The sequence below is a fragment of the Protomyctophum parallelum genome (genome assembly GCF_964188405.1).
Source record: "Protomyctophum parallelum genome assembly, chromosome: 1".
NCBI lineage: Eukaryota > Metazoa > Chordata > Actinopteri > Myctophiformes > Myctophidae > Protomyctophum > Protomyctophum parallelum.
The window spans coordinates 60,723,040-60,750,895 of NC_139697.1; the positions used below are offsets into that span (position 1 = coordinate 60,723,040).

Sequence of the window (27,856 nt, forward strand, 5' to 3'; positions counted from 1 at the left end):
ATGCACTGTTGCACTTGCACACAGTAGCCTACACACGCTCTTTATTTGTTTCTATTGAAAAACACCAGTAAAATAACGTTTATTATATTTTATTTCATTCAAGTCACGACGAAGGAATGAGTTGAATGCGTGCTGCGTAATGCTGTGGCCCCGATGGTATGGTCTTCGCTGAGTTCGCTCGTAGCATTTTATTGAAGGAGACTTGAATCGGGTGTGATACAGCATATGAAAGCACATTTCCCACGGATTATGGAGATGTTTTTATTTATTTTTAAGGTTGAGAAATGAAAGAATTATGGCCGTTTCTAATCTCAACATTGTTTTAAAAAAGACGCAAAACTGCCATGTCTCATAGAAACAAGTAAATAGGTCTATAAAAATAAGCGCATATAACAGGGGTCTGTAACCTATTTTAAATGAAGTGCCATGTTTTTATTTTCTAAATAGTGAGTCTGCCATATCCAGATTAATTTGAATGACACCACATTAAAATAAAAAAACATATTTTGATTGTCCACAAATATAAAGTTCTTCCTTCTTTTTAATTATGTTCTTGCACATTGTTATAATGATCATTATATATCCCCCTGCAGTCAGAGTTCATAGTTTTAATGAATGAATGTGATGCATTGTGAGCTGGTATAGATCTGCTATTTTCAAAAGTAATCTTTTTATTTAATTTTTGGATTAGCTGTCCTTAGTTGGGCAAATGCATTCATCTGGGGATCATTGACATCGGAATGTGCTGTGTGAGGATCACTGGTTTAAACAACATTAGGAGAAAAGCCCAAATAACCACTTTAGAAACAAGAAAAACAACTACACAGAAAGCAACTTTACAGAAAAATAAGCCGCTTATAATAAACAGACATGGCAACACTCTACCAGCTTCCCAGAGCCGCTCAAGTGTCAAATCAAACAGTGCTTTTTGCGTTTATGAGGTGGTCAGACCCACGTCTAATCGTTATGCGCTGAGTGTCTTTAGGTCAAGGGGCTTAATAGCAAATTGCGCAAAGCGAAAATAATTAACATATGGACACTCCCACAATGCTAAAATATTCAGGACCGCGGTAAGCCATAATGTGTGTGCGTTCAACATGGGTCAGTGCGTTCAACACGGGCCGATATGCCTTTCATAATACGAATGTGCGCAGAGCGAGGCCAATTTATGTATTTTTCCATTGGTAAAACGCACCTTCAAAATCTACCCACATGTGTTTAAGGGTGTGAGCACCGTGATGAAGGCTCATGCTGAAACACTTATGTACGTTTTTAAAACTTTACGTAGATGTCAGCCTAAAGGTTTTAAAAACTTTAGTGCCTTGAACTTTTCTTTTCTTTGTGAGTCTATAAGAATTGACTCCAAACTATTTATGTTCTTTTGCATTTGTCATACTGTGATTGTTTTTGTGCTGCTGTAGTTTTGTTGTTGTTCGTGGTGATGGCAGAGGTAGATGTGTGTGTGTGTGTGTGGGCCATAACAATGCCATATCGGCATGTTTGTTTAGTGTTGAGTGTACACTTTAATTTTTTCCACCTCTACAACTGCAAATGTAGAATCTTTACCTTTCTCTTCCAGAACATAGTGTAAAATGTACCTAAATTGTAATGATATAGAATATGACCATTTTCAGTCAAAATCTACAATCAGATTTTCACAGAATTTAACAGGCCCTCACTAATCTTAAACTGTTCTTTTCTAGAAAACCGAATGCCACCCAAACAATCTATAACATAACAACTAGAGAGGGGACTCCTATTGAAAGAGTCTCCATCTATAAATATCTGGGCATATGGATAGACGACAAATCCACATTTCACAACTTTTCACTCACTAAAATGAAACCAAAACTAGCATTCCTCTATATAGAAACAAAGCTTGCTTCAATTCAAACAATAGGAAGTAGTTGCTCAAAGCACAATTTTATCAGTTTATGGCGATATTATCAACATGCATGCAGCTCCGTCGTCACTAAAACCACTCAACACAATCTACTCCGGTTTATAACTGGAGATGGGTTCCTCACCCATCACTGTACAGTAGGTTGTATGAAATGGTTGGTTGACCTTCATTGGCTAAGAGATGAGAACAGCACTGCACTGTTTTTATCGACAAAGCCTTACTTAAAAAATTGCCCACATATCTTAGCAGCCTATTACGTCCCAAAACTGGCCAACATCATACCCACTCCCAAAACTACCTTATTTTAGAAATCCCCAAAGTGAATTCCGAATTCGAATTGGGTAAAACAGACTTTCATTACTATGCACCTCACATGTGGAACTGTCTACAATCAATCTTAAAACTGAATAACTTGATTTCACTTGAACGTTTTAAAAAACTTGTAAGGATACATCTGAGATCTGTACTTGTTCAGTGTTCACTCAATTGTTTCTTATCCTGTAATGTATTTGTGTTTATATTGTATGTTATGTTTACTGTAATCAGGGCGTTATTGAAAAGAGAGCTTGCTTTCAAATAACTTCCCTGAATAAATAAAGGTTAAAGAAGAAAGAAAATCACAGTTTCATAGGACATGCATTGCACACACAATGATTATAAGGATTGGATGAACGATAACAAATTATCTGATCATCTCCATAGGCCTGCAGCGAGAACGATGGTGACTGAGTACCTCATGCTTAATTTATGCTCAAAGTAAAACAGTTGCAAGTTAACACAAGCTTGTAGATTGGCTTTTACCACTTCGAGGATCAGCATTAGCTGAGACACAAATTTAATGTGTAACTTTTGTAATGAGGCAGTCGATCTGTCTGGTTGGGTATACAGCATGTACCACTGTCTGCAAAGGCTCAATACCCTATTATCGTCAAATCATGGCACAAGGCCAAAAAACATAATAAAGTATGGGATTGCTAAGTGCTAACACAACATCTGATGTATATGTTAGAAGGTCAAAGCTTGTCTCAAACCATTGCATCAAAGGACCACTTCACCACTTTTCAACCTATCTTCATATCCTCACTAATGATCATGATGAAAGAGCACCATTTGTTTCTACTCAGTCTGTGTCTGCAGGCTTTCTATTCCTGAAAAGTTGCAATGCGAAAATGGAAGCCATCGTTCTCACGAGAATAAAAATCTCTCTTAATATATATCTTATTTAAAAAAAATCTGCCTAACAATGATGTCACTGGTGGACGGGTTTCTGAACTGCCCACAGCCCTCCTATGACACACAGACAAAGTAGAAAACAATTGTGCTATTTTATCATGAACATTAGTGAGGACCAATTATACAAGATTGGTTGAAAAGTGGTGAAGTGGTCCTTTAAGTTTCCCAGATAACTGATCAAGTTCATTAATTCAATTGTGCAGCTCAACTATGCACACCTCTAGGTTGGCCATGCTTGTCTACATGGTCAGCTCTCCTCACCTATGGGGGTTCCCACCCCGTAGCCCTTGGAGTCAATGAGGCCTCCTATCTGTGTGAGGTTACAGTTCCTCTGGCTGATGTACTCTATGCTAGTGGACTCCATCAGCATGGCGTAGTCCGTGGTCAGGACGCGTGTTATGCCTTCTCGGTTGTTCTTCACCAGGGCTGTGGTCCTGCTGCTCATGAATGCCCACATCTTCTCATAGGTGGAGATCTTTGATTTCTGGTGGAGAGACACAAGAGAGGCAAAGTATAATTTTCTCTCTGGTGACTTGCGTGTATTGCAGCTGCCGGGCCACCAGAGCGCTTGGTGGAGGGGGGGGGGGGGCTAACGCCATTGGCTATAAGGCTATTGTGATGCAGACATGGATACGTTTAGAAAGTCCCACATCTGAGTCCATATAGGTGTGACGGCAAGGACACATAGTCTCACTATCCATCTCAATCCTTCTTACTCAGACACCCATGAGTCTCTGTCTCTAGACACTAGTGCACAGTTATCTCAATGCCAATTACTGTAGCACTCTACAACTCTCTCTCTCTCTCTCTGAGCATGCCAACTGGTGCAGTCAAGTGTTTGATAAGGGAGCCCAGTAGGTTTGGTAGAAGTGGTGGTAGCTCAGATGCAAGATTTCAATCTGAAGACAACAGTGATGAAAAGCAAACAAACTTAAAATAGCATGTTGCCAAGTCGCTTTTCACACAGATGAACAGGCTGGATTGTGAACTAAAATGTGCCCCAGAGAGGCAGCCCTGTGATTTTGTAGGGAATTATTGCTGGGCAAAAAAAGGAAAATGTGGAGGGTGGATACAAAAATAAATAGTTTAAACAAAAAGGAATGAAGGGAAAAAGGTGCATGGTGAACCCTTGGTTCATCGTTGACTTTCTGATCTCTGATCCCCTTGCAATTCAGTTCATTCTTAAGCTCTGTGTGCAACAGTTCCGTCAGATCCAGGTTTTCGTTGGTATAGCGGGGGATCTTGTGCTTCATCATGACTTTTCATAAAAAAAACTAAACTTTATATCATATGGGGGGGGGGGGGGGGGGGGGGATTCTGTGAAAAACTTGATTATTTTAAAAATATTTTAAAACAAAATGGAGCTGGGAACTTCTACTTTGATACACCCATTCTTGGGACATGTCAGAATGGTCCAGTGAAGACAAAAAGAGAAAAGAATATGGGATTTTGGTGGTTTTTCTCTATCACACTAAACACGAGGGAAATTCACCCGAACACCTGCCTGTAGAAAAAAACCAGGGAAGTGGGCAGGGAAACAAACCTACCTTCTATGGTGTCACTGAGCATCATGAAGGTACTGAAAGACACACCCACCTCAGACATCAACAACATTATGAAAATTACAAACTGCTTAGTAGTGGGCAAGGAGGACACTGACCTGAGGTCTGGTGTCATAGCTGAAGTTTGGGTGAGGTACCTGTTCTGGCTGTGATACGAGTGTTCGGTTATTCTGTATTTTGGCATGGTAGTTGGCCTGCGCTGGATGTCCCTTTCAGGCCCCTTTCCCAGTGGGGGTGGGGAACCTAGATCTAGCCTAATCCGCCTTGCATTCAAGTGATGTAAAAAAGGAAGTCATGCATGTAAAACCAATCTTTATTCAGTTGAGTGAAACAAAACAAGCGTTCCCACTCCCTCTAGTCTAGCCCATCCAGTCGAGCACTATTCTAACACTAACTGCCTCAGAGCATTCCGACGGAACACTCTCAGGTGGGTGTCAGCATGCTTATTTGTTGGTTGTTGTTTTTTGACATGCTTCCTGGTTTAGTCACCCTTGAAGTCTGTGTGCCAGTAGCAGCACAATGTTTTATTCCTCCATGCAAAGGCTAGCTTTTACATTTTTACAAGTGTGCACTTTGGAAAATGTATAAATAGATATGTTGTATATTGCCCAGCCCTGTCGTGAATTTTGAGTCTAATTTGCATTCAGAAAAACTCAAACTGCTTCATTACACAAGCGTATAACAGAGAACTCGCAACTGGTCTGAGGTTGAGTTCCTGGCTCAGAGATATCTCCTGTCCTTGTGGAGAGGGGGAGCGTGAGCAGCTACTTCTGTAAGTCCCTTTGATTTGAAAGAGGCTTTACAATATGCATAAGACAAGCCTGTTATAGATACACCTCAAGGTCTCTTGGAGACAATTTAATTAAAACACGTCCTTAAGGGCCTATATTGGACATCTGGCTAATACAGTATGTTGAAATATTTTCCCAAACGAGCACTAAAATAAAATAAATTGTCCTCTATTTATTGCCGGTGTCCCTCAAAAGCATGTGATTTTGTGATTTTTATGTCTTTGTACTACCGTATTAAACAGAACACTTTCCATTAAATGTCCCATACAATTTTTACCCATTAATGAAAAGTGAAAGGCTATGTAATATTTGATCACGATATACTTAGCTTTTTTTCCCAATAGTTTTTATCCCTCGATTTTGCAACCTATTTTTTCACCCAGTGTCAATTATCTAATGTAGTCCTGGGCGCTACACTTCCTCTGCTTCCTTCTATGCATGAGGAGTCCAAGCTGATCTTTTCACCTGACAGGGGGGGGACATAGCGTGTGGAAGGAACACGTTATTCCGACCAGTTCCTTTCCCCTCCATCAGGCTCCCCGGCTGGCAGTTTATCACGATAATTACACTTAGCTTGATCACAAGATACTACAGTATAGATCAAAGCAGGGGAGCTACCTTGAAGAAGGTCATAGTGGAGCCATCCTTCACTGAACCATATTCGATCCTGGTCTGCTTGGCCAGGTCGTCGGCCGAGTCGATGGGAGCGTCCATGCGCTCCACCGTCAGGAAGGCGGCCAGGTTGGCCGTGTAGGAAGAGATGACGATCAGTGTGAAGAACCACCAGACCCCACCGAGTATGCGTGTGGACAGAGCCTTAGGCATTAGCTCCGAGCCTGGACAGAGTGGCGGGCACACACCATGTTATATCCACACTGAGACTGAGACCTGGAAAACTACAAGAAATACAGGAATGGTGACAGCGCTAGATGAAGATGGGTGGATGGTGCCGCCACAATGCAATGTTGAACTTTGGTTGTGTAGCTACCTACCTGGCTATATATAAATATTGTCAGTCATCATCCGTCTGTGCTCTGTGATTCCATGCGTGAATTCATGTAGTTATCCATAAATTCTCTACTAGTGCAACAAAAATCTATAGATCAAGAATTGTGATGTAATGCAAGCATGGGTGCATTTATTAGTTTGTAATGATAATAATTAAAAGATGTGAAGGTGTGTGGGCGTCCCTGGGGAACTTCCAGACCCACAGGAACGAGCCCAGGGTGCTGGCCTGGACAGAGTTACCGTGTGGGGATCCCTCGGGGGTCCCCGGAACTTCCAGACCCCCAGGAACGCACACAGGTGGCCGGCCCGGTTCCGGCGAGCCACCCTTCGTCCGAAACGGTTGAGAAATGACAGAGTTACCCTGTGGGGGTCCCCGGAACATCCAGACCCCCAGGAACACGGCCAGTGGGCCGGGCCCGGTTCCGAAATGGTTGAGAAATGACAGACTTCTGGGAACTCAGATTACCGTGTGGCTGTACTGTACTGTAACTGTACTGTACTGTCACACCCGAAATCATCATATATACAGTTTTTTTTTTTAACGATAACATACCGGTAAGTTAAGTTGACAAATTAATTAATGAAGAAGTATATTCATTTTTTATTGGATGATGTACGACGATAAGCGCACCCCTCACTTCACACGGGTGGTATTTTTTACACAATAAGCAGGCTATTTTTGTCTCTGCAAGCCCGAAGGCATAGAGATCAGGGAAAAACTCTGACCCAAATGTTTCACATTGACCTGTTATAGCGCCACCAGGAGGCCGATATTTGAAAAACATTTTTATTTTACATTACTCTTACAGATTCCTTGGCCTAGTGGGGATGTGCGTGCAAGTTTCACTGCATCGGAGGCATTTTGCACAAAACTGGCCACTCCTGCAAACCTTCGAATACACTCTTAGCCAATCAGGATGGAATATGAAAAATCTATCTGATAATGTGTTTCTCCCTGGAAATAAGTTTTGCAAAAAATCGGCCTCCTGGTGGCAACATTTGGAGCAGAGGTTCTTCCCTGATCTTCATGCCTTTGGGCTTGCAAAGACAAAAATAGTGTAATTATTTAAAAAGAAATTACCAATTTCCCGAATGCCCCCGCCCCTTATTTAAGAATTGCTAGAACGATAGAAAGCAATACATGATTTTTTGTTGTTGAACACTCATCTTTTATCATTACAAACTAATAAATGGAAAGAAAAACCTCTTTTAAAGAATGCAATAGGTTCTTTGGATTCCATACTGTACCTATACTACCCTCTGTGTCTCCATCTCTGTGCAGCGGTGATTTTGAACTAGAGAGGTCTGTCTGAGTGAGAATGGTGCAGCTAGAATGGTAATGAGCGAAGTATCTCAGTCAGTAGTAGAGCAAGAGTAAGAGAGAGTGAGCGCACGTGCGTGCGCGCTTGCGTGAGTGGGTGTGTGTGCGCGAGGGCATGCGCGTGTATGCATGCTGGTGTTTGTGGGTTTGTTAAAAAAAACATTGTGTGAGTCAGGCACTTCAGCTCAAATAGTTCATCTTAATAGCATAGATTCACACCGCTGCACCTCTCTTCTCAATGAGATGTTCCACCCAGATCCTCCCTGGATGATAAATTGCACATCTCTTTTTAAATTTATTTTCTCTGTACTCCTTTGTGTGACTGTCCAAAATGATGAGAGGGAATGGCAATGCAAAATATTATGTTTGATTTGAACATGACATAGCTATTTCCCATTCTTCAAACAGACACAAATGAGGATACACAGAGAAACAAGAATACAGATGGCACAGGAAAACAGTGGAAACACCACATGCCTGTTAAGTCAATGGTGAAATTGCAAAACACACACAGTGAGCATCCTTTACCTTGTCTTCTCTGGGACAGAGATACGTTTGAAACATGAAAGTATAATGAAAAGGATACGTACCACACGTAACTACATTTAGGGTTACTGTTTCTGGAACATTTGTACCCACTTTTTCTTTTTTGGGCTATAGGAGACAAATGCTTCATGCTTAATTCATACTTCATCGCACAACAATGTTGCTTGACAAATATTATATATTAGCTGAAACAAATGTTGACGCACATAATTAGTTCTTGGCTACCATCGTTTTGGCCAGCATAATGTTTTGGCTAGCATTGTATCTTATTTTGGCAAGCATGTTTTTGTCCTGCACAGTTTTGTCTCTGCACCAGGTGTTTGTTGGGAGACGCAGAGATGGGACATGGAGGCTGACATCAAGACCCTGAAGATGACCTGAAGCCAGCTGGATAGAACAGCCCAAGAGATTGCTTATTGACAGCCTATGCCCCACAAGGTGTAGTAGGCGTAATGGCCCCTACACACTGTAGGAGTTTTAAAGTTGTCGGCGAGCGCCAAAAATGGTCCCCGACAGCATAATCAGAGCAAATAGCGTGCAGTGTGTACGAGCCATAAGTATTGTTTTTTTGTTGTGCGGCCAAGCATGAATTGGACTTAACGGTGCTTTTAGTTGTAAAGGTTGGTAGGCTAGGTTGGTATAGCTGCCATGTATCCAAAGCGGTTACCGTCGGACATGGCATCCCACAGAACGCTCAAGGCCACTCTACTCACAAATGCACAGAGAGCTAGGTGTGCATGCACATTTCCATACATACACATACTGTATCAGACACAGACATGCACAAGCTATAGACATACAGTACTACAGTACTACACACCCACCCACGCACGCACACACACACATGCACGCCAGTGCACACACACCAGGCATACACCCAGCCCATACATAAAGGCTACCATAAAACCTGTTAGAGCCTGTTAAGATAAATGAAGAGGTGGTGAGAAAGACGATAAAGACACAGACGGAAATATGTGCAGTTCAAGAATGGGCAGCTGGCTGTAGTCAAAACACATGCTGTTGGTGGGGAGCTAACAAACCATATTTATCATAACAAAGTAGTCCGTTTATTATTAATAATTTATTATTATTATTATTTTAATACTAAAGTTTATGGTGTACACATAGATAGGGTGTTTATAGAAAATGGGGGATGAATATTGATGACACATGGCTCTCTCCAGGTTTTAGAGTATGGGTAATGCCTACTGCTGTGCAGAGAGTTCAATACATGGTCCCCTACAGGAGGGGCCCAGTGGCCTTTGCAGCCTGTGGGATGAGTGGCCCATGACCTGTGACCTATATACCTTGTTGCATGAGAGCTCCAACGCCAAACCAGAAACTATTGAGTAAGGTGAAATTGTTCTGTACGAGAGTTGAAGACGGGTTGCACGGGTGTGGGTTATACCACTCGTATGGAGTGAACCTGAAGGAAGACAAAAACAATGACAGAAGAAAAGGAGAGAGAGAGAAAGGGAGAGACGGAGAGAAAAGAAGACTGGGGTGAGTACAATGCCTGGATGAATGAAAATGACAATACATGGTGCACTGCTTTGCTAATCTTCAGAAAGGGGACTTAATGCATACAGAGAGAGAGAGAGAGAGAGAGAGAGAGCGAGAGAGCGAGAGAGAGCGAGCGAGAGAAGGAACCTGCAGGAGCTGGATTTAGTCATGTTTCAACCATTTCAAATTAAACAAGTCCTGAGCTCCTCGTGGAGCCCTGTTCTATGTATGTCTACATGCTATTCCCCCTTCAGCTTACTCCTGACAGAAAGCCACTTCGTATACACAGAGCAGTTTCAGGCGTGTAGGCCTACATTGAACAGAAAATGAAAATGCGTTTGCTTTGAGTCAGTACATATGCATAATCAGTCTTACACCCGCTTAAAACAAATGTACTCTTAACTGTTGTCAGTTTGCAATCACAGTGTCAAATGGAAAAGAAAAAAAAACAACTAAATCCGCCCCTGGAACCTGCATATCTCATAATTTGCCCTACCAGCTGGCAGGGATATGGCCCTTACCCGAGATGACCACCACAATCAAAGCCAACTGGCGCCGTGAACAGCGATTTTCTTTTGTTCCCATTATGATTATAATCAGGATGCATCAGAATGCAATATACAGGGAGGGACACGGTTCAGCTATTCTCTGCCCGTTACTGTTCAGGTGACATTTACCTGCCAGTTGTTCTCTACTTAGTCAGTGATTCATGTCAGATAATTCTCATTCACATGCTGCGTTTGACTTGGCCACTCTGATTTATGTTGTTTTGTGATTCTCTGTACTGGTACTTCTACCAACACTGAATACAAATACAAAGGCATGATTGAGAGAGCCCCCCCCCCCCCCCCCCCCACACACTCGAGAACCGTTCGCCTCGCCGACATCAAATTTGACACATGCGTTCCAAACCGCCGGGAGTGCAGTGCCCGGTCTCAAGTCCGGATAGCCAGTTGTCCGGAACCAGTACAAAAGCCTCTGCCCGGGCTCCAGACAGGGCCTAAATCCAGGGTTTGATGAGGTCAGTGTTGTGATCTTCATATATGGAGATCAATAAATAAATAAATGAGGGCAGGCACTGTTCTAGTAGGTTTAATGTGATATTTGCAGAATATGAAACTATGAGATACATCATCAGAATTGCACAATATTTCCTCACTGGCGGAAATGGGCTTCCATACTATTGTCCTGGTGACAAGGCTGACCAGAAGCACAATTTCATATCCCATAACCCTCGACTGCCATCCTTCACATCACACACAGTCTTTCATCTGTACAGATGCCCCCCACCATTAATCCATCCTATATCCTCTTACCTGGCAATGACAAACAGCACACAGCTGACCCCAGTGCAGGCCAGGAGCACATACATCCAGATGTCAGGAGACAGGGGATTAAGGAAGGAGAAGACGCCCGGATTAGTGCCGTTGGGTTTACGGTACAAGATACTGATGCCGAGGGTCATAAAGGGCTTGGAGAAGTCGATCGATTTCTCCCTGACGTAGGTGATGGTCAAAGGAGCCACGGCGAGGTCTGCGATCTGGAGGGAGAGAGTGAGGGGAGGTAGGAATCATGTAGGAATCACCATCCTGAGTTTGGTTCTTTTCTGTGCTTTGTTGTGGGTTGTTGGTGCAGAGCTGTGGGGCGCAGCACAACTTTAGGCAATCATCCAGACTGCTGCTGAGCCTTTAAGACGTGCCAACACTTTTTGTCTTTTCACGTCTTACACAGTGGGACCGGGCACTGTTGGAATGCTCCCTGAAAAATAAGACTGTTTTGGGATTATCTGCCATCATATTTTAGTTTCTGTCATCCAACCTACACAAATGAACCTTTAGTCACATTTTATTTACTTCCAGTAGCTATGTCTTTTCTCTTTTTCCTCAGACAATATTTTGGTGTGAGTTCGAATTCAGTCCCAGGTCTATGAAAACCTATAATCTCTAAATCAGTCTATTCGTCTCGTCTGTTATCTTCTTTTGAATTACTCGATAATGAAAAGCTAGTCAAAGTTGGCCCGACATTCTAAGACACATTCTCCCTATATCCTCCATGGTGCTGCCAACTGTAGTATATACTGTAGATTGTAGAATCAACATTAAACATACAGTAAGATAACCACCCCACACACATCAGAAATCAAGAATGTGTGTTTAATAGAGAAAACAAAGGGGGGGGAAAAAAACCTCCCAAAATGGGTTAAGTGTCGTATGTTGTGTCCATGTGCTATAAGTTCATGTATTGTCCATGTCTTTTTCTGTTTAATAAAAATATTGAAACACAGAAATCAAGAATATGTGCGACTGCTTTTTCTATTTCACCAAAAGTCATGTGCTGTTGCAGTACAGTATGTACAGTTTCATGTCTAGAGCAGCAATACTTATGTTGACTTGCTGCTGTTAGAACAAGATATAAACTAAGCAATTCTTGACCACATTACCCAATGCCCCAAATTGCCTGATGAGTTTATCCTAATGAGAGCTGGGAAGCTTATTTCTTTACTCCCAGTCATTTCAGAACACCTGCAGCTTCCAGAGAGAAATAGAGAAAAAGAGGTTAGTCTAGTCTAGGTCATTGACTTTCCACTCGGGTCCTGCATGGGGACCCAGACAATTGCTACCTTTCTATTCCATCAGGTAGGCAATTATATTTACTCAGTGTCCAAGGGCTTCCTGATAGCTGCTGTTAATAATAACAAACAGCACTGCTGTGTGTGTGTGTGTGTGTGTGTGTGTGTGTGTGTGTGTGTGTGTGTGTGTGTGTGGCAAAACATTGCTACAGTATGCGTTAGTAACTTGGTTTCAACTCACATGGTCGATGAGCTCCCGTACCATTCCATTCCACTCTCCCTTGTCATTCTGCGCTCCATATTTTCCATCAGTCACCAGTTTGACCTTGTATGTGAATCCTAAGATGTTGGAGAGCTCTTTCAGCAGGTCCAGGCAGTAGCCCTCGAAGCGCTCATTACCCTCCAGCTCCTTGTCTGACTTCCTATGCATCACATACGGGTTTTCCTGTATAGCACGGAAAATAAAACCAAAGGAAGAAACAAACTAAGATTGTATTGTATTTTGGTACATTAATTTGCCATGTATCTTATTGCTTATTTTCCCATGTCTCCTTTTCACACACATACTGTATCTAATACCCTCATTAGATGCAGAGGAGATGCTTAGAATTCTCCCAGTAACGTTTTGAAGAGCTGTTATACTGTACTTCATTGGGTGAAAGTGTCACGCCGAAAATAGCAGATCCATTTAATTTTGTGTTGTGATAAACACATTTAAAACCATGGTAGATTCGAAAACTCCAACCAAAAATGATCCCCAGAGAATAGATTGATTTACAACTTTGACTTATTTTCTGCAAAATTATGTTTAGCCAACATTGACTCAATTATTCAGGTGCGGACTCACCTGAATAAAGTAAAGTTTTAAAACAAAGCCAATTACTGGAAAATGGTCTATAGACTACAAAGCTGTGAATAGGCAATGATGCCGGTATGGTACTTAAGGCAAAAAATACCACGTTGTGTAATGTGTAAATCCCCAAATATAATAATTCTCTTCTTCCACTCTCTAGCTGGCTTCTTCACACACCCTTGAGCAGTGGCATTCAATTACTGTATGTGCCAAGATGTTGAATTGGATTCTGTTTTTTTATTCTACCGCATCAGGTGATTTAATTAAAAACCAGAGACAGCAGAACTAATTAGTGAAATCATGTGGTGTAGTGTTGGGTTGCCATGAAAACCTGAATAGACTAAACACACAATTGAGCTACAACTGCTAGCCCTTTTATATCAGGGACCTCTAGTCCTGCTGGTTTTCTAATCTACCAGGAAGTTAATTACATTCACCTGGTGCAGTGCTCTTGTCATTCGTGCCGACTCCTGTCTCTGAAGGTCAGGTTTGGGAACAACTACTGGTGGAAACTAACAAAGTAAATTTACTCAAGTACTGTACTTACATTTTTATAATTCATACTTATATTCCACTACACTAATATAGCACTTTTTTTTGCTCTGATGAAGGCTCATAGCCGGAATATGTAAGCGTTCCTTTTACTTACCATTTTTATAAATGGCAGTACTTTGTCTTCCATTTATAATTTTTTTTGGATGTGCTACCTTTTTGGATTTTTTAAATTCCTATTTTTGATTGCACATTTTACTCTAATTATGTTACAGCTTTAGTTACTTTATAGCGTTAGATTATTATTACAAAACATATATCTATCTATAAACTCACGTGTCGCATCACGTCGTAAATCTCAGTAACTGTGTAGATGACCTTATCTTAACTCTTAAATGGTTTTAACCTTATGTTGTTGGCTTGTTGCATGTGAGAGACAATGTGCAAAAATATAGTCAGCGTTTGCACCTGTAGGAATGGTAGGCTCAAAACAGTAAACAACTTGAGCTGGTAACAGTGGATGGTGAAAAAAGGGTTGTATGGATCGTTTTTGTAGACTGACAGCTGTTTCTGATAGTTTACCGGTATGTTGTTTCCCAGGAAAATATAGTTACAAGCCAAAACTTAATTCACAAAGTTTGGAACGCAATGTTCAGAACAGCTGGGTCACGACTTGAGTAAAAATCCCATTTTCTTTTTCCTACATTTTCAAAAAATATATAGGCCTATATATAATTATTTAAAAAGATTAAAAAAAGAAAAAAAGAATAACGATTAAGAATAGTGAAAATAGCCGATCTACAAGCTCACAACACGACGCTTCGCAACCTGCTATTTTCATTAGTTTGGGCTACCAGGCAAACGTCTAATCTCTCTTTTGAGTCTGAACCTGAAAAGTTTGGGAACCACTGCACTATACTCATAAGCCTCTTCTGCCCATCTCACCAGTATGGTGGTGACAATCAGAGTCCTGTTGGCCAGAGAGTCTGTCACGTTGTTGTTGTTCTGGTCACGGGAATACTGCGTCAGGTTCAGTCCAGTGTACGAGTTCCACACAGCTATCTGGTGAAGGAAACAAAGATCAGAGATCAGTACATGTTTTTTGAAAGAGACAGGCTCTCAATCAGAAGGATTGCGAAAAGTGAAGTGGTATCTCACAAACCCTGGTCCTCAAGAACTGTAAGCACTGCTGGCTTTAAATCCTACCAGGAAGTTTATTGAATTCGTGTGGCGATTCAGAGCTATGGAATCTGTATTTGTTACAAAAATAATCACACTAGGAAGCTGAAAACGGAACAATTGCTGCAGTACGATCCACAGGGTAAATCCACAGAGAAAAATTAACAAGGATGAAGGAATATACATTTTAAAGAACCATGGTAGCATTTCTTTGAAGATTTGGCTCACTCCAAACACTGCGCATCAATCACTGTAACAGGCTGTTCTGTTCCCTACCATTTCATTGTTATGGTTTTGAGTGAAGTTTCTCATAACTCTCTTTGCAGTGTATTCCAGACAAAATATTGTTGCTGCTCTATGCATTATTAATTAATTTAATGCATTAATTTCTAAGTTATGAAACCCATTGTCTGTACAAGTACAACCTAATTATTTAACATATGGAATGGTCCTTTTACTTTAAAACAGAATTACTTCTTGTCAGTCTATGTATTGCTGTGTAATCCGGAACAGGACCTTACTTTCAGTGGGACATAATCTACATTGTAATAGTTTGATGACAAATATTTAATTATCTGAAAACTGTAACCTTTCTGATCATATTATTGTCTCCACCACCAATTATCCCCCAAAGATCATGTTTTTTCGCAACAAACATTTAAATGTTTTGGATGAAAATGTAATTGCTTTTAGATGTCTGTTGATTAAGCCACCCTTGACATGTGATTAAAAATTGGGGTGGATTGGACATTCCGTTCGTGATTTGTGTCATTGTTTGTAAAATAGGCCCCTCCCATTCGTAATTATTATGAATCTCCTCAGACTCCTCTCCAAGTTTTTAAATATAGCGCTTAGACAAACACAGACAGACAGACAAACACAGACAGACAGACGCAATGTTGTGGGTTCAATCAGGGCTGGAATTTATACACCGTTTTAAGAATTATGTCCACATACTAGAGAATTATTTTATCTTTGACTACAAATTTGAGCATATTTTCCTACTGTATAAAAACACAAATATTGGAAGATAATACCAGAGGGCCAGAATGATGGGGGAAGGAAAGGGTTCACAGACAGGGTTGGGTTTGTGGTGTTTTTGTATCCCACTGAGTTACAGTAACTGTGAATGAGATTGCCACGTTCATCTGGCCAGTGAGAATAATCCAGACAGTTATCAGATTAGAATAGGCATCTGGAGGCTGGATTCTGACCCTTTCAAATCCCCTCATTGATTAACAACCACAGCAGTGAAGGCCCAGCAGACAGTTTTACAGTAAGACCATTAGCAGCACATTAAAGATTATCATGAATAGCATTAAAGTACACAGTAAAAGTGTAAATTTGATTTACACTACTACTCAGGCTTTGATGGGACCCTGACGAAGACTGATTGCCGAAACGCGTTGGTCCTCCCTTTTGTGTAATGTTCTTTAATTGCCATGCCTTGAAGCTTACAATAAACGCTTTTTTCACTTCACTGGAACAGAGTGCCTTGGATCTTTAGTTTCATGATTATACCTCGCCAACGAGCACCTGTATTCAGTTCAACAAACTCTATTCAACTTTACTGTGGTTGAAGAGCTTTCTAGACTAGAGCATCCTTGTCATAGGAGTAGATCGGAAGGACCAAATGCAGAAACGTGGACCCTGGAAGCAGAATCTCCTTACTGCAAAGCTCCAAACGAATTCTCTGAGAAACATTTGTTATATGCTTGGACTTCATGGTTCGCTAACAACCCCCATGTCACTAAAAACAGTCCACTCTAGTCTAGAGTGAGAGATGCCCATGGGCATAACACCAGAGGGAGCTACTCTGACCTGGTTCCAGTTGTTCCCCCTAGATTCGTCTCAAACAAAATGCATTCTAATTTGCTGCCACCACAATGTGGAATACCCTCAGCCATTAAAGGGATTGTGACATAAAAAAAAGGTTTTGGAATTGTTCTTGTTTTTTTTAGGTTTTCTAATCTCAATTGCACCCAAAAAACATGAACTTTTAACATTCAGTAGATTTTCTGTGATCTGGGGTTTTCTGGCTCAAACAGGTGCTCTGATTTGCCGGCAGTAAGTGACATCACTTACTGCAAATCCCATATATGTCAATGGGATTTGCCAGCAGATGTCACTGTTTCACTGTGTTGCCTGTTTTCATTGTAGCTCAAAAGCCCCAAAAAAACCCAAAGAAAACTTCAGACCACAGAAAATCCACTGAATGTTCAAAGTTCAGGTTTTTTGGGTGTAATTGAGGTCATAAAACCTAAAAGAAAAAAGAAAAAGAAATGAAAATGAATGTCATAAAACCTTTAACGATCTCCATTCCCTATCCACACACTTAAAACTAACCTAACAACCTGGTTGTCCACAGAGTAGAACTATATCCCCTGCCAGCTTGAGCGTTGAGCTCAGCAAGCTCAATGGAAGGTATTGCTAGGTACAGTATATCCACAGAACCTACTTTACTTTTTTCCCTCTATACACCAAATCTGCTATTTTTCACAGAATGTTCACCTATTTTCGTCAAATGTGCATATAGTACTTCGTTTTTAAATGTTTGAGACATTTTGAACAAAATAGGGACGGCAGGTTTAAAGTGTTTTATTCACTACGAGTGATTTCCCAATAAAAGACATAGTATGATTCACAGCTCTGAAGCTTCTTATCTAATTCAATTCACCCAAAGTCAGTCAGAAATAAAATGTGCTTACGTACAGTACACACCAGATAAAAGTTATCCATATCTTCTGCCCCATTTACTGTTACAGTACATACCTAAAGGGCCAGCCCTATACCACACCATAAATCAGCCCTATTTCTTGCAACGGCAGATAAGAGAACAAGGGACTGAGGAAAGTTAACATTGAGTTACATTTTTTTGTTGTTTTGTAATAATATATAGCAAAGCGGAAAAAATAAATATACTCTGTTAAAGTTCCTCCATGTACTGAGACATCTAATGCATTTGCCTTTGGTCATTTTGAAGCTATTCAGATTCTAAACTGGCCCAACAATGCTTATAAAACCAGGGTCTCATGTTATAGACGACCACCAAAACAAGCCGAAGGATCAATACAGCAGCCGTCAATTTATCGGGCCTGTCAAAGCAGATCCCAAGAGAGAGAAGTAAAAACTGTCTTTTGTCTTTTTTGTTTTGTTTTTGTTTTATGTACGTCTTCTAATGTAATGTATGTCAATTGAGAAAATCCAATAAAAACATTGAAAGAGAAAAACACTGATATACACGTACACTTCTTGTCTGCCATAACTTGAGAATAGAAATGAGCAAAACTGCAAATGCGAAAAGTTGTGTGTGTATATTAGTATACCGATTCCACCCACCAGTGGCCACCACAGAAGCACGGATGGATGGATATAGACGACTGACTGACTGACTGACTGACTGACACTGGAGAGATTAACAAGAAACACCACAACATTTCCTTTTCAGCCTGGTATAAGAATTCTGCCTGGAAACTCCAGCAGAACTTGTCTACCATGCCGAACCCAACTATGACTCTCTCAAAACCATCGTTTGACTGCTTGCACGACTATTCTGAACATTTGACAGCGGCCCTATAGGTCTAGAGATATATTAGACCTGGTAGTCGGCAGCTTACAAGTGTGACTTGTGTGACTGACCACGGTGACCAGCCCACCTCCCGTGCCCGGTGGAAACAGGTATACCCCTGGCCACTGCACACTTGTGGACGTTGACATCCGCAGATCCATGTTGTCTTGCCGCTATGACATGAGTCTTTAAACCCCCTCTTTGTATACAATATGTTGCCCGCGAAAAGTTGTTTTGTGAGGGAAGCATTATCTATCATCCATATAAATTGGCCGAATGCTGCGGTGGGGGAGAGGGGAGCATGACACCTCTCGCTGTCTGTCGCTGTCCGCCCGGGGAGCGAGCCGCTATAGAGCGTCGCAGTCCCGCCCCCTTTCAGAACGACGAGTGGCCCAGGAAATGATTCTCCATTCATTTTCTCCATAGGCTTTTCAAAAAGTATTTATATAATGATGGTTACGCCGCGGACAAAGCCAACTTGGATCGTGACAACAAACACAATATTTTGTGCCGATCAAATAATTTGAAAGAAGAAAATAAAGGCAGGATACAACACTATTTGTTTTGTTTTTCTCGTCCCAAAACATTGTAATTATTGTCATGATTTGTCACAATCCGAGTTGGCTTTGTCCTGCGGCGTAACCGTCTTTATATAAATACGTTTTTGAAAAGCCTATGGAGAAAATTCCTGGGCCACTCGTCGTTCTGAAAGGGGGCGGGACTGCGACGTTCTATCTATTGTACATGTAGTGTACGGGGCAGTGTCCCATTGGCCGTGGGGATTATAGTGTCCCATTGGCCGTAGGGCTTAGTCTCCCGTTGGCTTAGAGGCCAGCCAATCATGAAAATCTAGTCTTCCATTGGTTTAGAGGCTAGCCAATCATGAAAATCTCGCCGCTATATCGCCACTACTGCGCTGGCTGACCATAAACAGGCGGCATTTCAAGCCACTTGTAAAATGATGTCTCTATTAGACTCCCAAGATACGATGTACATGTACCAACCAAAAACTAAATTAGATAGATAAAAAACTGCTACAGTGGTGGAGGAATATAACTCAGGAAAGACAAGAAAACCAGCAAGTGCACAATGTATAATCTCCTAAAAGAAAAGGAACAAATCTAAAGTAAACGGGGAAAGATCCTTCATTTCTTCCCAACTACTTTCATTAAGTTGAGCTTCTGCCAGCATCCTCCAGAGTGTATTTAACACACCACTGCCCAAGAACTAGCATGGCTGCCACGATTTAATAATTCACTTATCAGGACCATAAAAGCCAAGCATTTTATGCATGGCGCATTTCCACGTAGAAGAATTCCCTCTCTGAGGGCTAAGACATATCGAACGGAATTACAATTACTCTATAAATCACACTCCTGTGCCCGGACAATGGCTGGCTGGCTGGCTGGCTGTCTGTCTGTCTGTCTGTCTCTCTGCCTGTTGCTGGGTTGACAGAACTCATAAAAGAAAGGTTCACAGGAAATTGCTTCGGCGAGTGGTACACTGACTAAGCCATGATAAAACATGCAACGAACAAAGGAAACAAAGGAAGGAACAAGCAACCAATTATTTGGACATGAACTGTAACATCTCCTAGAACCAAATTAACAAAACTAATCATTTAATTCCTTTGACACAGCCTCCCCCCCCATGCTGGGGGGACTGACAACTTGACAAGTTCCAGAACAACACCTTTTTCAACCGCAGCAAACGCAGGCGGACATCGATGTCAAATACGTGGCACTGCTGTAAACAAAACCAGTGAAGAGAAACAGGGCTGACAGGGCGAGGGGTAAAAGAGCCGCACAGCATATACAATGGACTGGTCCCCCACTGGAGAGGAAGGGAAGGCTTAGAGGAGACACAGCACGGGCACTCGTGCACCAACCTTGATCCACCTTTTATAGCGTTGACTTCCGGCCTCCACCAAACGCTATGGAGGATGCAAAGAGAATGATATAGAAAGCAGAACATAATGCAGTTGGAAAAATAACTTATAAAGTAAAAACAATAAATCAATGGAGCAATCGTGCACACACACACACACACACACACACACAGGCACACACACACACGCACATGCACACACGCGCACACACACACGCACGCGCATCAGACGTATGGGCAGTAGCAGCATGAGAGCGTGTAATTGGCTGCTCCGGGTTCTCGTGCTCACCCTGGCGGTGCCTTCCTCCATGAGGCTGATGATGTCCAAATTAAAGTCCCTCCTCAGGCCATCTGTCTTATTAAGAATGATGCGTCCCGTCAGTCCGTCCCACTGGGCCTGCGGGGGAGGGACAGAGATGCAGGGGAGAGTTTGAAGGTCTGTCTTCATTCCACTTCATTCACTGGAGAGTGGAGACTAACGGCTACTTTGGACAAAGTTGAAGTGAGAGGAGGAGGAGAACAGGTTGAGAGGAGGTCCAAATTGATGGTTTGAGGGGTGCAACAGTTAATCGAACGAACCAACTGAATTCATTAGAAGAAATATTGGTGGTTGATACTTTGTAATATAAAATAATCAATTAAAAAGCAATACCTATTTTGGGCATGTCATTATAGATGAAACATAACAAGTGAGCTTGTAGAAGTGGGTAATCGACTCGTGGATATATGTGTGTGTGTGTGTGTGCGCGCGCGCGTGTGCGTGCTTGGCCCAAGAGTGTGTGCGTGCATATGTATTAATATCCCTCACTTATCAATGGAGTGTAAATTCTGCCTCAAATTCGAGCGTGGGTGTTCGTACATTCACGTCGGCACGGCATTTGTGAAGTGATCGCTCTCAAAGGGCACCTACGGACGGCTGCAATTCGAAACTGGCCCCCGTAAAATCTGAATCCCCCCCCCCCCACCCCCCTTTTCCCCTCACTGTATATGTTTCTTTTCCCTTTTTGCTTCCTTTATGATGAATTCCTGTTCTGTTCTTTAACTATATAGAAGTGTCTATTTGTACGTCTCTAAATGTTTTGATGAATTGAACATGGTGGACCCTGTTGTAAACAAGTGTAATGCTTAATTGGGTCGTCCACTCACAGTTAACAGTCTTTGTGTTGAGTTTGTGCTTGAAATGTACTGAAATTCTGCAAACTGTTAATAAATATTTCAATCAATCAATCAATCGCAAACAGATGATCCTTGCTTAATTTCGTTCCTAGCGTTGATAAATGAGACGGCTGAAATCAATCTGGCACACCCTATGAAATCAAGCCTCTCCCTCGTTTTTGCGACATGAACTGCAATACGACCAAACAACGTATGGAAACCATAGTTACAAGATGGAAAGCCAATAAAAGTTTCATCTGCGGTCTGTGACACCGTGACCATGCACGTTTATGACAGTCTATATTAGATTGCCTCGCTGCAGTGGCTGGGCTGTCAATGAATGCACAGCCTAAACCTTAACGTATGTGGGCTGGCTGGGTTACCTATCGATGCGGATGCGGTCCCCACTTGCACTGGCTCTGCACATTTGGCATTCGAGCGACGCGTTAGGTTTATCCTTATACGAGGACAAGACAAGATTGCACATACCGTAACTCCAGAAAGACATGGGCCTGCTGTAGATTACAGTACCCGTTGGGAGCAGTATTCCTCCAATGCCTCTCCATGTCATGAAACTATTCCTGCAGGTAGCGCAAATCCTCGCATGTAGGCCTATGCGCTCATGCATATAAATGGCTTAAACATCATTCTAACTTGCAACATTGTTTTTAATTGCGCGATTTCAATTGCTTGTACACTTGGAAATACCTTTACAATTTTTTATTATTATTATGTATAATATTTATTAGTTTTGTGTACATTTTAGGAGTGAATACATATGTTTAGGTGCCTGTGACAGCCTGTCAGCTGGTCAGTCAATGCTGCTCCGCTTTCTACGACAGAAAAACAGGTGAGGACAAAGCCTACGACAGCTCCCGACCTGACGTGATATTTGGCCGGGCACACGCCAAAGTTCAAGTTTACGCTGGAATGATAAATGCCGAAAATTGCAAAATCATAAACATTGTGGGGGACAAACATTACATGCAGTATAGTATAACAGTGTCATCAGAGTTAACACGGCATGAAATTAGTGAAGGGAAATTTTTAAAATGGACTGGAGTCACTGTTGTATGAGGCTTTGGTGCTGTGACTACTGCACGCGCGCGCATGTGCGAATCCCTCTATAGAAAGTTGCATTTCTTGTGTATCTGTCATGCATTATTTATTTTCTATGAAAATGTCTATTTGTCTAGGCCTATCTATGTCTATTTGCGTATATTTTGCACCCAGTTTGGATAGCTTTACGGATGAATTTCCATTACAGTATGGAATGTAATATCAATATAAGTGTGAAAGGGAGGAACATTTCAAAACCGTTCTCCCGTCTCTCATTGAAAGTTCAAAACATGTTCAAAGTAAATGTCAGGTTAGACATATAGTATTACCGCTGCTTAGTCTGCCGTAGTCTGAAAACCCACCTTTTCAGACTCCATGGCCCATAGCACTTATCCTACCCCCTTAGATAGCATTTCGGTAGACTTAGATAGCATTTGATAGACTTATAGCATGTTACGGTATGTAGACAGCACTATAATTGCATTGTATATAGTCATAGCACGCCATAGTACATACTGTATGTATAGCATAGTAGTATAGATATATAGTTTATATGTATAGTCTCATAATATAGATATTCCACTGTTACTTTCTTAGCTTACGCATGTTTCATGATAAATGCTTTTTGTGATGTATTCCCATGCTTTTTGTTCCTGCTTAATGTAAATCGCTCTGGATTAAGAGCGTCTGCTAAATACCTAAATTGTAAATTGTCTTATAAATATAGTATTACAGCTGCTTATAAATACGATTAGAGCAGGACAGATGTATCGGTTTCACAATATATCAGCCAATATTTGACATTGTAATGGCAATTATGTAGTCCATGTGTCTTTTTCAAATATTTTCAAAGATAGCTGATCTACATGCTACCAACGCAACGCGTTGCAACGTGACCGATGCCCGACCGGGTACCGTTCAGGTTCTAAATAGTATGAAGGGAAGCTGGAAATATGGGTGAGGGGATGAAACGTTCATGCATCATAGGCCTCATTTCTTATGTGCGTCTACTCAGCCAGTCAGCCCAGCCATTAGGACAGTGCAGCAGAATGCAGCCACATACATGATGCTCAGTTCATTTGGAGAAATAATATATTTTGTTGGGCAAACCTTTGATTTATTTACTTATGAAAACCTGCCTCGTGACACGCTCCATATATGGCCAATACAGAATTCATTACATATGTTGATCTGACCTCATCAAACCCTGTACACTCAAGATGTATTTGACAGTTTTGTTGTTGGCTTGTTTGAAAGAAGGCAAGAAATAAAGCCTGCAGCACCAGTACCACAGAACTGAGTGACAACGTCAATACATTTAATTCATCAATTCTTTTTTGCTGAAATCCAGAATGGCAACAAACCGCTCCGTTCCCCTTGAAAAGCATTGGAGAATCTGCTGCATAGGCAGAATATAAGTTCGGTGTGACTGCACCCTCCTTGTGTTGTTCATACAGTACTTGGGTGAATAATACTGTAATATACCATCAGGGTGCGAAAACTTTCTGGTTCAAATCTCTTGCAGAGCCAATCAAAGTCAATGCTAAATATTGTTAACAACCATTTAAACTAGCTGTATGAAATGAATGATGATTGGGCGTGGCCTATATCTTGCCAAAATTCTGTCCTGAAATAGGAAAATAATAATAATAATGGGACTCAGTTATGGAATGATTTACTTCCGCCGCATCTGTTATTTTCCATTATTACATGGCTTGGTTGAATGCTTGATTCTGATTGGTCAATCGCTGAATTCAGCGGTGAGTTATGTGTTGATAATGACCGCTCCGCTCTATAACAGACCGCTGCCTAATCAAACCCTCTGAGCACCAGCTGCGCGGCTGCGCCCCGCTTGATTTACTGCTGTTTCCAACATGACAGCCATGTAAACACACACACACACACACACACACACACACACTAGTGACACACAATGTCATTTACAGCTAAACATTGCTCTCAAAAATGTTTTTGAAAACATTTGAGCGCGAAATAGACGAAGCAGGACCCGGAAATGGATTATATTTGATCAACTCACTTCCTTTGTTTTCCGACAGTGCTGCAGCCCTGCAGCTGGCCAGACGCAGCCAGCGCGAACTTATGGAATACTTTTTTTGTTGTGTTTTGGCCTCAATGTATTAATTTATGTTGGGTAGCCATGTAATAACCTTCAGGGAGTTTAACCACTTCGCCTCTGTGGTTAAACTCCCTGTCTGTGAATTATCTCCCGACAATGACCACCTAGCCAGACATTATCCCTTAAATATCGGACACCTCATAAGATATATTTAATATCAATGTTGGGGAGATCCCTACAATCGTGCCAAGGACACCAACCTCTTTAAAAAGGTTCATGAAGCGTGGTCCAAAGCGCCAGGGCTTGTGGCGGTGACACTGTAGAGAGCCCACGGTCATCTGGGTGGCCCGCTGAGCGGCGACAGCCACCATGTACACAGCGTCGTACATCAAGGCTGCATCCGTCTGTTGGAGGAGCAACAGTGATACTGTAAAGTGAAGGGTTTTTTTATCAACAACTACGTGTTTCACTGAACACACAAATATGAAGGCATGATAATCACAACCAGGAGGTATTAACCCTCTAACACCCGCATTCATTTCTACTTGCAAAAAATTGATTTCAACCTTACTACTACTTTGTACTACTAGGACTAAGATTAAAAAAATATGTTTGATGAAAAATGTATAATAATTATATAATAATTATATAATAATATAATAAATTAATAATTTACATTTTGGGGATATCTTTCACAATAATGAATAAAACATGTTCTAGACATTCTAATGATCACAAAAAAACATACATTACAATTATTTACCTACTTTTATTAGGGTAACGGTCAAAAGTCTTAGGTTAAAAACTTTCAAAATTGCACAGAGTCCAGACATTTTTTATTTGTGTGAATTTCAGCCTCTGTGGGGGGTATTTATATGCAAATATCATGACCAATGGCATTGAAATGGCATTGCAATGAACATCACTGATGACGTTTAGGTGAAAAAAGAACAGAAAAAAATAATTATTATTTAGTAATTAAATAAAATAAAATTGTTGCTAAAAAGCAACGCTGGGTCTTAGAGGGTTAAGTCAAATTGATGTGCCCTTTATATTTAGTCAAGCCAGACTTCAAAAGGAGTTTCAAAAGGACCATCTTAAATGTACAGTCCAACACCTGCACATGTTCGGATGTGTACTAACCTTCGCATATGCCCATATATTTATTGTTTTCTTGGTTCCCGTCCATGTACTTTGTGTATTTGTGTGCAAAACGTCTTGAACCTGGTTATTGTTAGTGTACCATTTAGGACAATTGTTGTATATATTGTATAGCTTTCTGGAGGTAATTGTCATGGATTTATTATTGGCTGTTGTATAACTTGACATGTACGATGTAGCTTTGAAGTGTAATTATGTTTCTGCCGCTTGGCGAGTTTCCCACTTGCAGAAGAGTCTCAATGTGTGTTTTACTGGTTAAATAAAGGTTAAACAAATAAATAAATAATAATTATGATACAAGTCAAGTCAAAATATTATTGATCATCTTAATCTGTCTGTCGAGCCTGTGCTCTGTGATCGATTATGATCATCTTTGTCTATGTTCTGTGATTGAGAAACAAGAAGTAGTGATTCCATTCATTCTAATTGTATGAAACCGGTCTCAAAGTGATACTTTTAGTTTTAGCACATACTGTAATCGAAAGTGAACTGTCACAGTTTGTCTCACACTGTCTCTATACATCTCCCTGTCTCTCTCTGTCTTCCTGCCACTGTTCCCACCGGCTGGACTTTTTCCCATTCACTTCTGACAGACTGTCAGTTCATGTTGATGTGTTTCTGTCTCGACGGATCCCTAGCCTTCTGTTCCTGTGTATACTAGTGTTTCTGGGTCTCAGAATTTCCTGTCTACATGCTTCAGTGGTTTTTACATTTCTGCCAGACACCGGTATTTTGGATTATTGCCTTTGGACTTAACCCCACACCTGCCATCTGATCACTTAACCAGTCCACTTTTCACAGTCAGTTTGCACTCTTCAGACACAGGCAGAAGGACAGATACAGAGATCTCCATTATATGGGCACAAAAGGGACACAGCCGGTTAAAACGCTATGACAACAGCCTGGTATTTCATACTAGGTTCCACACTTGCATCGTTTCCAAGTAGGAAACAGGCACAGGTCTTGTTAGTGTAATGTGAGCGACAGATTTATATCGTGCTCAGGTATACATACAACGCAAGGTTGTACAGACGTTCAACATCACTTAAATGTATAAGAAAGTATACAGGGATTATGTGGTTAAGTGGGACTTAAAAGGGGGAAAAACTGGTACTTACAGTCATGACTCCATCCATCATGCCACTCTCATGTTTGGGCCCCTGCAATCTATCCATGGCCCACTTGTCCATGGTGGACGCTACCCAGGGGTCGTCTATGTTCAGCAGCCTGAAGCCTGTCATGTTCACCCCACTGTAGCGGTACGGCTCCAGGTCCAAAGCAAACAGGTCCTGGGATAGGAAGTGAAGATGGAGAGAGAGAGAGAGAGAGAGAGAGAGAGAGTTATTATAGTTTCAGGCGTATGTCTCAGAGTGGTGTAAAGGCAGTTGAGTACTTTTCCGGTATGGCAACGGCATTAGCCATTGCTATTGAAAGGATTTTTTCTTCTTCTTCACAGACTCAGTCGGTCTCTCCCTGCCTACACTCTTCGTACACTTTTCATCATTGTTATGCGTGTACGTGTACATACGTAGTGGCACTGGCGCCGTGCAAAAAAAGACCCAGCTGTTCTTCAAAGCGACTGTCGGCAGTTCTCACACTGAATTAGTTCTAGAAGGTTCTAATATTTTAGGATCAAAATATTAAAAGGGAGACAGGTGGCTTTGTATCTATATATAAACACCGGTTATACTTCACTTTTGTTTTTAATGGCTTAGCTTTTGAAATAAAATAAAAGCTTTGCTCTGAAACCGTAGCTGATGAAGAGACAACTAGAAAGCCACAAGGCAGTGGAAAGATATTCATTTGAATTTATTTGGACATTGTTCTGTCCATACAGAGACAGTTGGCTTGTATGCTCGCTGCATTCAAATCGTCTCTAGAGGAGCAATTAGTTGCAGCAAAAAACAATTTGGCTAACAGTTGGCTAATAACACAAGATCAAAGGTAACCCATCATTGCAGTACGGAATCCTTGTATGTCCAAAACTAA

At 41.3% G+C, this 27,856-nt stretch overlaps 1 protein-coding gene across 2 annotated transcripts in view; it reads right to left on the minus strand.

Annotated features, from left to right (window-relative positions):
* grik1a (glutamate receptor, ionotropic, kainate 1a) overlaps positions 1 to 27,856 on the minus strand; it is a 58,797-nt gene that overhangs the window by 4,681 nt on the left and 26,260 nt on the right. The window contains exons 6-15 of one of the 2 annotated variants that reach the window (XM_083772465.1): positions 26,986 to 27,156; positions 24,967 to 25,110; positions 20,705 to 20,812; positions 20,417 to 20,461; positions 14,727 to 14,843; positions 12,678 to 12,881; positions 11,184 to 11,407; positions 9,672 to 9,790; positions 6,108 to 6,325; positions 3,398 to 3,620 (exon numbers count right to left, since the gene is read on the minus strand). In XM_083772465.1, the coding sequence (XP_083628591.1) occupies positions 3,398 to 3,620; positions 6,108 to 6,325; positions 9,672 to 9,790; positions 11,184 to 11,407; positions 12,678 to 12,881; positions 14,727 to 14,843; positions 20,417 to 20,461; positions 20,705 to 20,812; positions 24,967 to 25,110; positions 26,986 to 27,156 (1,573 nt within the window). The remainder of the gene's footprint in view (positions 1 to 3,397; positions 3,621 to 6,107; positions 6,326 to 9,671; positions 9,791 to 11,183; positions 11,408 to 12,677; positions 12,882 to 14,726; positions 14,844 to 20,416; positions 20,462 to 20,704; positions 20,813 to 24,966; positions 25,111 to 26,985; positions 27,157 to 27,856) is intronic. The other variant, XM_083772466.1, reaches the window with a different exon arrangement.